Consider the following 10,849-nt stretch of genomic DNA (forward strand, 5'->3'; position numbering starts at 1 on the left):
ATAAGTGGGTATTTTTGTAAACCTTCTATTCACCTGTGGTGTTTTGTCTGAAGCAGGCCAGTTTTTGTGGCATACAGTCACTTTGAGTGTGCACAGTCCTATCAGCACCAAACAAACCCCTGTTTGGTTTTTATCTTATGGCCTCAGAAAAAGTCATATGGTACACTAGCTATTCTCTGACTTCAAACAGTCTGTGTGGAGAACGTGACAGGGCTCCTCTCATGCTTTCAAGTCACTCAGACAGACTACCTACATTGAGCTAAGGGCTAGATAAGATTTACTGTGAAAACATGTACTGTCTGTATTGTGTGATGTATGACTTTCCCACCCACAGGTACTGCAGGTGAGTGAATCACGAGTCTACAGGGGATGGAACAAATATGAGTCTTAGCTTTCTTAACACTGGATAACTGTATCCGCACTCTACCATAAGTAGCAGGATCATCTACAGGTGTCAGTATGCTTTAAATGAAGTCCAATGGAATCTCCAGGCAAAAGTGTTCTTATCTTTTCCTAATGGCCACACTTCAAAAAGCCTGCCATCATAAAGAGGGAGGGGTTGGGTGATGAATCATACAAATGGGGAACAGCACACACTTGCAGAAAGTCTGTCTGTGAAGGCACGGTGTTGCCAGTTGTGAAGTGGGTGGGATTGTCTGTTTCGGAAAGTTTCACAATCAGAAAGGCGGTTTCAGATGCTGTTAGATGATCGGATCACTTTGAAGCATACTGAGGCCTTTACAATTAAAGCATACATGATTTAATACTGCACACAGAGAGCTTACTGCTGATGAAAACAGAAATTCCACCAAACTAAATGACAAAATAAATAATTTGTAATTACCTTCCAAAACAACTCATGTAATCATTTTCTGATCTGACGCCCCTATCAGTGGGACAACATCATTTATCTATACTAGTGTTTTTCCGATCTGCCAATTTATTATGAACAATTAGTTAAGGTTTGCTGAGATTAAATGTGCATTCAGACTGACTTTTTGAAGACTCATTCATGGTGAATTAAGTTACAGTGAAATGAAACTCCTTATTTTGCTCAGAAACCTTCTTGCTCCTTCTCATTGCTCCCAGGATCCTCTCAAGCATCTGTAAATCCCACTCAAGGACCTCTAAAACCCATACAAGAACCTCATGAACCCCCAATGAAACTCCTCAAAGACCTCTAGGGGGTTCTAGAGGACAACTGGACACAAGAGCCTGCAGAAACAGTTCAAGGACTCCTGGACCTCAGGCTTTCATGGAACCTCCTCAGGTGTCCCCGCAGGTCCTCATAGCCTTAATGCATCTAAGACAACCAGCATGCAGGTTAGGTTTTGAGGCTAAAGGTTAGGATTAGGCAAGTAGTGTTTAGGGTTAGGGTAAATCTCCAGGAAATTAATGTAAGTCAATGTAATGTCCTCTGAGGTGATGGAAACTGTGATTCATTGTGAATCCCAGACATGACATGTATTTGACACTACAGCTGAAACAGATGTTGTCTGAGGTTATTATGGAGGTAACAGCAGGTGTCGCCTCAGTTCCCCCGGCTTCCTTCCAGTTCTGTGTGTGTGTGTTTGCCTGTGTAAGTCTGTGGGGTCCTTTAAGGATGTCCCTTTACAAACAACCTGCCTCCCACGCACACTCTACAGCTTCTGTATACTCTATTGTTATTTTGTACTTGTGGACTCAGTTTAGCTTCACTAAAACAGGTTAAATTCTGATAATATAATAACAATATAAGCAACAATAAGTGATGTTGTTTAAAAATAACATCTGGCCTAGACATTGCTGTCAACCTCTGATATAATACAGTTGTGAACGCATCTATATGTGACAAATTCACAAATAGGCACATGTGAAAACAACAACTTCACATGTAATAAATCACATATGAAACACCATGTCACTGATGGTATAGGCACATGCACATAAAATGCCATAAAACGTGAAAACTTCAATTTTACATGTGATATCACATTTCACGTTATGTTTGATTTTCACAAATTGTGCATTGCGAAATGACATATCTTACATCATATATATGTCACAATATATATGTCGCCAGTTACACATTTAATATCAGAGAGTTTCATTTTGTAGTCAAATTTGATTTTCAGAAATGTCACATGTGAAATTACATTTTGCATTTGAATACAATAAGTTCACATGTAACAGCACATTTGAAAACACCATTTCCTTTGTGATAAATTCAAATTATACAGTATACATGTAAAATGCTGTTTCATAAATTCTTATCTACACATGTGAGTTTCCAAATGTGAAAAAAGCATTTCACACATATAGGTACATGTGGTTTTATTTCACAGATGAAATGTAAAATTCACATGTGAAAACAGTGAATTTTACTACGATTATATCATCAGAGGAAATGTTTCACAACTTAAAATAATATAAATCTGAATAAATACATTTTTAATTACTTGCACCAAAACTATTCAGCAAAGCCTGGAATGATACAGGACCACAGCAGTTGTGTACTGGAAGCCGTAACTGTGATTTCATACTGTTGTGATAACTCCTCACAAGTATGCACAGTGATGTTTATCTGTTATCATAATCTTGAGTTACATGTGTTGGCCTCTTAGAATCAGATCTGCTCTGCTCAGTCATCCAGCTTCGGTATGGTGAATATAATGCACCTTCTTTACTTAATGTAGAATCCATTAATACAATAGAGCTAAAGGAAGAGATTTACCTGAACTGACTGGGGCATGACCTGAGTGTCAAGGAGGAGATTTACCTTTCTCTTGTCTAATCAGAATCAAGTTCTGAAGACTCTGAACTCATAAGCACAACAAACTCAACAAGTTAATCACAAAGTACAGCAGTTGTGATCCCGACGCATTATCAGCCCTTCAAATCTTGTGTAGGCTGATGCTTTCAAACTTGCTTAGCCAACAAATACTGTAGTTTTAATGTTAAACGTCTGAAACCTGCAGGTAGACGAACACAAGGTGCATACAGCCAGTCAGGTTTGTCTTACCTGTCGAGATCCCAAAGTCTCCCTGTGTGCTCGTTAGTGGTTTAGTCCAAGCAGCAAAGTGCTTCCCACACCGTCCACCTTCCATCTGCGACAAGTTACGAGCTCCTGAGTTCAAGGGAGGAGGGAAAGGAAAACCCCAGCTCCTCCCATCACTGGGACCAAAGTGCAACTTCCTGGTGTGCAGGATGGTGGGACAGACTGTCCAAGGGTTGATACAAGTGCTGAGAAAGGTGCCTGTAAAAGGATAGGAGTGGGCTTATAATGGGATGTTCTCCGCAGCGGTTATAGTACACCCAGCTGGCTCAGGGAGCAGCACTGAGGAGACAAAGAAACTGGTTCTGCAACTTTCCAGGCAGATCACAACAGAGCTGCCAGAGCTTTGAATGAACAAATGGATGAATGTACTTAATCTACTCAAACAGGTAGAAGAGTGCCTTGTAACAACTTGTAGGTCACTTTATAGCTGCTGTGTTAAAACATTGTGTTTGTAGCAGCAGTTGCGACACTGCAGTAAATACATTTTTAGAGGTGCAGTTAAAACGCATATAACGTAATTCATTAAATTGCTTCATAATATTGGTGTGATGTTAAGATATTTATCAGGTTGTGTCCTGCTCTTTTATAATCCATTAAATGTATAAACATTTAATTATTTAGTGCCAGAAAGAGTTATTTTCCAGGCCAATATATTGGCCAATATTAATGTATCATCGATATATCAGTATAAGAAAATACGCCGGCCAATGAGAAAAAAGAAAAGCCAGTACAGAAATGTCAAAGATATATCTGTTCAAAATGTTATTTGCGTGTTGAGGGTGTGTGAGAAACTCTGTATTGCTAAAATCCTGTCCACGAGTCTGAATGTGTGTTCTTGTAAGTTACTGGAACCTGAAATATAATCGTAGTAATTTTACATAAAGGCCTGTCTTATGACCTCAAAATAAAACCACGGTTTTAAATGAAAATTAAATCAAATAAAATCACCCAACGTTTCTCTGAGGACAAGAGAAACAATTAGCAGTGTGAAGATGTATTAATAAGTAAAAAAATATAAAAACAGATTATTAGATGAAAGGTGTATTCCTTTCCAAATATCCTCTTTGGAAATGCAAAAGTTATAGGGAAGTTTATATCACTAAGAAGTCCAGCAAACACTGACTTCATTGGCTGTTTGTAGTTGAAAGTGCGCTTGTAATTCCCCCTCCTGCCAGTAGGGGCGCTGTGAGTTATCAGGTTGATTATCAGTCTTCGTTTGTTTTCAGGGCATCAACTTCCTAACAGTTTCCTGGATTTTTCCACATGGAAATTTAACAACTATTATAAGGGAATATTACGATTATGGAGAATACAGGGACTGAGGGTCACACCACGGACACTAGATAGTAGTTAGCCTAGCTTGTTGTTAGCGGTGTGTTGAATGTTTGCTATTCTGAGCATTTAGCAGTTTGCAGGCTAAGTTTGTGATTTACTGGAATGACAACCTGCTGACGGATGTACAGATCTGCTAGGAGATTTTGTCTATCTTAAAAACCTGGGTCAGTGGACATAAATGTTTCGCCATGAGCGGTAACTTGGTTTGGTAATGTTAGCATCTGAAAGTGGATCTCTGATGTTAGCTTACAATGCCCCTAGCTCCTGCAAACCAGTCCCAGTTGATTCGGTCCAGTCAAAAGGACGAATATTATCAAACCTTTCTAAGAAACAACGCCAACGAAGCTTTTCAAACACTTGCTGGTAAGTTTGTTAAAATTTAACACTCTGGGAAATTTCGGTGGTTTACTTCACTATAACATGTAGGTTTAGAGCTAACGTTAACAGTTCAGTGCAGTCTCTTTTCCTTGTCTCGATAGTTGCAAAACTCTCAAATATGACACTGAGTACATGAGTACAAAACATCACTGGGACATTTACCACCACTCATCAATTCGGCATACATTTAATACACAGAGCAATACTTTGTAATTTACTTAAATGAGTGAAATTTCACTGAAATGTGAAGTTGGTGCATGCTAACCGGGCTCCTGCAGTCCTCCTGCAGTCCACGTTGTGTTCTTGAAGGACTGTTAACCGGGGAAATAAAGGTCCAACTTATTTAAAAAAACAAAACTGAATAACATTGACATAAATGCAGAGTTGAAAAGACTAAGCTAGTAATTACAAACAAAGGTATTGGCTTTAACTGGTTAAGCAGAGGAAAGTAAACCTCTGTGCTGGTGTGGATTATTCTGTACGTCTGCTCAGTCTCACACTACTTTTCATGTTACCATAAAAATAAAAAAGCTTTTTTTCTATGCAACCGTTTGTTCATGAAATACCTGTGGTCTGTGGAGGAAAACCAGCTCTTCAACACTGCAATTAAAGTTTATTGAACTTTTTTTCCCTCTCTTTTTCTGTAGGATCCAAAAGATGGCTGGACTGGAGGAAAGAGATCGAGCTGCTGTCAGACCTTGTATACTACGGTTTATCTACAGTGTCAGGTAGTTACCAACCAAACCAACATGAAGGCTAATTTACTTTATCTAAGTTTAACTAGTCATCTTGTGGTTGAATATTTGCATCCTTCTCCTCTTCAGGTTACCAAACCCTGGGCGAAGAGTATGTGAACATCGTGCAGGTGGATCCCACTAAACATCGAATCCCCTCTCGGGCCAGACGAGGCCTCTTTGTCCTCGGCCACACCGTCTTTCCATACCTCCTGGACAAGGTCCTGGTGTGCCTGGAGAACGAGCTGGAAGGACGGCAGGAGAGGCGCAGCGGTGTCAGTCGGCGGCAGGCGGCGTCCTGGCCGTGGAGCCTGGAGTGTTGGCTGAGGAGATGGATGCAGAGGGCAGTGGGGCTGTTGTCGGAGCCCCAGAGGAGAGCGTGCCTGCCTGCAGTGTTTGTCCTCCAGCAGGGTCTAACCCTCCTGCACCGACTCCACGTGGCTCTGTTTTACATCAGCGGCTCTTTTTATCACCTGTCCAAGAGGGCGGCTGGCATCAGCTATGTAGGTGATTTTTACATGTGTCTCACAGACAGAATAGAAAAAACACTATTTATATCATTCTTTTTAAATGACAAACACATAAGTAAGCCCAGCCATACATATATAATCATGTCTGCATTCATACTCACGTTCTCTCAACTAAACACCCAAGTAAGTGTGCTTGTTCCTCCTCCATAATGTGTTCACTGCTAGTTATGAAGTGAAAGGCAGTTTGATTTGATTGGACAGGCAAAAAGGCAGGACTGTTAAAGATTTAGTTTTTATTTTATTGTTTGGACTTTTTAGTTACACACTTAGTGCATCATGAGGTCACCGCTGGGGATGTTTTCTAACGAGTGGCAAGTTCAAGTTCCCATTTAATGGGATCTTTAATGACCAGTGAGCAATGTTTAGTCTTACCCTTAGACTCTTAGATCTTCATTTGAGTAGATACTTACCCACAGGGACAGCTTACACACTCGCATTCCGAAACGTATCGACCAGGACAAACTCAGTCATGTCAATTTTATACAGTAGACTTTGCAGATTTAATTTATTTCATTAGCATTTTATCCACATCACACACCACCATGTTTCAGCTAAGTTTTCCAGCTTTTCAGCACATTTCTTAACCACTGTTAGGAGGTAGTTAATTAGTTTACCATTTGTTGAGCAGGCAGGGTGCCAGTGTGGGATACACTGTAATGAGTAACTCAGTGCTGCCCATAATGTCACTGATTATTGCATGAACCCTCATTTTTGTGCAGTGTCAAAATACACTCAATTTCCAGTGCACATAGTTGAAAGTAGCACAGTCTAGTATTTTGTGTATCACATTTATGTCAATGAGGACAGGCTAAATAACATAAACACCTCTCAGTAAAATGTAATACAGTTCAGCAGAACCACAAACTGCATCCTCTAAAAGGATGAATCAACACAACTCTAAAACAGTTTGAACATAAACTGAACATTGTAACCTTCATGAAGGAGGATTTATTGCAGGACTGTTTTATTAGACTGACTTAGATTTTAGCTAGGTACCGAATAAACCGGACATGCAGTGTATGTGTGCTTTTTTTTATTTTAAATATTCCCTACATTTTCCATGATCTTCCAAAATGTGTGCTTGTGAATCCTCCTCTATTAGATCTCAAACTGCCTGTCTGCATTAAGGAATATATGATAAGTGGATAAGAAAAGATCTTCTGTTGATCTGGTGTAGATGTGTGGATCAGTTTAAGGTTTTATTTGTTTTGTTTATATCTACATTCATGTCCTCTTTGTGTGTGTGTGTGTGTGTGTGTGTGTGTGTGTGTGTGTGTGTGTGTGTGTGTGTGTGTGTGTGTGTGTGTGTGTGTGTGTGTGTGTGTGTTTAGCTGGGTGTGATGGGGCTGAACAGCGATGACGGCACCATCAGGAGCAGCTACAGGCTGCTGGGGGCCGTGTCCCTCCTCCAGCTGCTCATCACTGTGTCTCTGCAGCTCAACAACTTCAGACAGAGACAGAGAGCCAGGCAGGAGTGGACGCTCTACAGGAACCTCAGGTACAGGACGAGGACCAGATCAGACCAAAGGACACAGCTGGAGATGTGTAGGCTGTCCACTTAGACCCCGTCTCCATCTGGTCTTAATGTCAGGATAGTTAAATATTTCAGTGTCTGACCAAAGTCAGTAGAAGTCATCCTCTTGGGACCATAAATATCCTCAGAAAATGTCAATGCAATCTGTTCCTGTAGTTGTTGAGATGTCTTGCTCTGGACTTGCAGCACAGACCTGACAACTGAAATATTTATGGACAGATCATTTGATTTGTTCTGCAGCACTCAGCAGGCCACTGCAAGAACTACCGGACCTTTTGTAATCAAAGACCAACATGAAATACATGACTTGGGTTTGACGCTGAACTCTTTGAACTGTCTGTCTCCAGTCCTCAGCGCTCACAGAGCTCAGGCCCCAGCACTGCCCACTGTATCCTCTGCCTGGAGGAGAGGAGGCACTCCACCTCCACTCCCTGTGGACACCTCTTCTGCTGGGAGTGTATCACAGAGTGGTGCAACACCAAGGTCAGCCTCGTGTCATGACTTTCACTCTTCATGATGTTTTGAATCAGTTGTCAGTATCTCTAAAACTGTACCACTTTAGTAAATGTTGGGAATTAAAAAACAATACCAGGGTCATTTAGAGATATTGCTCGTTTGTGGCTTTCTGTCTATATTCCCCCAAGCCATCTTTATTACAAGCCATGCAGAGGTTTTAATATTTAATCTATTTATTCAAACAGTCAGATTTAGTATTTCCGAGGAGATTTCTGTTTCTTATTGCTGGTATCAGGTGATTGACATTCAGTACATGTTAAGGCAGTGTTATAAAACACTCAGTTAAACAAGAATAAAACAGCAACAGCCTTGAAAATCAAGGCTACGTTTTCAAGTCTGTAGAGGTTGAATACTGAAAAGTTTCAGATTTGCCCCAAAAAAAGACTTTGCTATTAACTTTTAAAGGCCAACAGATTTGCAGCTCTTGTCTAGAGAACTGATCTAGCTGATCACATCAATTTCAGGAGAATGTCCCAGTAAAACCTTTGTGGTTATCATATTCATACTTCAAGCTTATCGACTTAAGTCATTTTTTTTGTATTGTTGTTGTTAAAAATAAGGTGCATCAGCCAGTCAGTAGGCTCCAGCTGTGTGTCGGATACATTTCCTATCCTTTGCTGCTCATTTTATTCAGATACAGATATTTGAGTTTAAAGGTAAGGTAGGGTGTGTCAGCTGGTGTAGTGCTGTTGTCATTGATAACGTTTGGGATGTTTGTGTCCATTACAGCCTTAAAGAGCCTTAAACTGTGTTAGCATTACCGCTTTACCTTGTGAGGCTCTGTGTTGAAGAAGTTTTGGTTGTTGCTTATTCCTAAACTAATTTGTGTTAAATCATATTACCACACAGCAAATCTGAAAGTGTGGGAGGAATGGGGGTTACAGGGGGCTCACTAGCTAATTTGTTTCTCCCAGGGTCTTCTAGCAGGTTTGGCCCATTTACACTGATTACACTGGGAATGTTCACTTTTTCTTCTACAGAATCTGCCTCCCTGCACCTGCCTTTAACATTGGCTTAAATATGTGTGTTTGTGTTTTACTCCTCACAGGCAGAGTGCCCCCTGTGTCGGGAGAAGTTCCAGCCTCACAGACTGGTGTACCTGAGGAACTACAGCTAGAACTACTACAAACGCACAAACACACACTGCTGGTGGCCTGTAATGCTTTTTAATACCTGTGCAGTCAGACGGCCCCTCACGAACCTTTTCCAGCTGTGACACTTATTGTAGCTTCTTCAGTATAAACACAACCTTTAGGTTGCTTTCATTCTTATTCTTTTGTTGTTGATTGAGATTAAATTTGATGTTGATTTAAAATGTTAATTACATTTTTGATTGTATCAGTCGAAACATGTAAATATTACCTTTTAATTGAATTAAAACTAACACATGCTAATAAAATATGGGAATTGTTGAAATATTTGTCTGTTTTGTGTTTTAGTTTGTTTGAATAGTTGAATATGAACAGGTGTGTTTGTCCTAAATTACTAAAAAATCTTAACATTTACAGATTACTGTTGTTTTTGTAGAGTATGACTCTGTTGTATGATTAACATTAAGTAAGGTACAGTGAAGTGAATCAAGGTGTCTCTATAGGCAGGACATCCACAAAGCAGAAGTGTCCACAGTTAACAAGCAGCTGCTGAATTCCTTTTGGACATCTACAAACCTGCATAGGACTGAGTTTGACATCGAGACTTATCATTTGTAGATCTTGAACAGCCTCAGGCTCCAAATATCTCCGGAGACATTTGTACTCCTCCCTGAAACCCTCATTACATAACAGGTCTTGTTGTCCTGTTGTGTCTTGTAATGCCAAGATGTTCTGACCTTCACTGTCCTCATCTGCCATTAAGATCAGATGTCCGTCAACAGACTTGGGTCGTGTGATGGAGAAGAAGATCTGGTCAATGATTTCCAAACATACAGATAATCATCTCAAGAGTGCCTGAGCAAAATACATCAAAATAAATTATCTCAGTACTCGTCAGCCCATTGTCACACTAAAGGTTCGTTCAGCCCTCAGCCACCTGTTCTGCCCCACAAACGCAGAGAGCAGCAACTGTAGTAACATTAAGAAAAAGTTACCAAGATAGAGTTAACAAAAAGGGGTTCAATAAGTTATTGTCTAATAACACGGCCTGCCTTAGGTGATTTATTTGTACGTTAGTGGTGCAGATTTCCTAAACAAACATGCAGTTAAAGCTGCATTAACTGACTTTTTTTTTTTGCCACTTCGGGGCAGCAGAACAATCTGTCAACACAACATCTGACATTACCACCTTAAAAAGTTTTTATGGCTAACGTGTTGCTTATTTACACATCCAGCAAACTTGTGTTTTTGTCCACCTGATGAATGCAAATTCCTTTAAGCTCTGGTTTGGTCTTTAGCTGCTAAATGCTCCACTGTGTTCACCAGTTACAGCCTCTGACTTTGTCCGCCTGCTGCTGGAAACCAGATTGATGAGAGCACCGAGACTGACGCAAAACAGTGAGGCTGTGTCCGTGAAAAACACAACAATTAGCTGAAAGCGGCTAAAAAACTCTGTAGAGTTGAGGGGAACTGTAGAGTTGGTGATCGTTTTCTGTGGGTTCACCCCTACGAGCAACATCTTTCACGTTACACATGCTCATTTGGTCCATTGTTATTACAAACATATTGATTAGTCAAGCTTTAATCAAATTACCACAAACACAGTGAACCTGGGACTTTTAGGGGCAGTTACCCAACTGGCAAGCCAGCCTTGCTTCTGTGCAATAATGATTACAGATCTGCTAACTGTAGAA

At 40.4% G+C, this 10,849-nt stretch overlaps 1 protein-coding gene across 1 annotated transcript; it reads left to right on the forward strand.

The window, feature by feature from the left end:
• The first annotated feature begins 4,297 nt into the window (after positions 1-4,297).
• Positions 4,298-9,460, forward strand: pex10 (peroxisomal biogenesis factor 10). The gene is given in 7 exon segments (XM_070910809.1): positions 4,298-4,735; positions 5,398-5,478; positions 5,575-5,987; positions 7,346-7,522; positions 7,525-7,559; positions 7,896-8,031; positions 9,113-9,460. Coding segments are annotated over 7 exon segments (1,023 nt in total). The 5' UTR covers positions 4,298-4,623; the 3' UTR covers positions 9,182-9,460.
• The last annotated feature ends 1,389 nt before the right edge of the window (positions 9,461-10,849 follow it).

This window comes from Enoplosus armatus, chromosome 8, assembly GCF_043641665.1.
Source record: "Enoplosus armatus isolate fEnoArm2 chromosome 8, fEnoArm2.hap1, whole genome shotgun sequence".
In the NCBI taxonomy this organism is placed as follows: Eukaryota; Metazoa; Chordata; class Actinopteri; order Centrarchiformes; family Enoplosidae; genus Enoplosus; species Enoplosus armatus.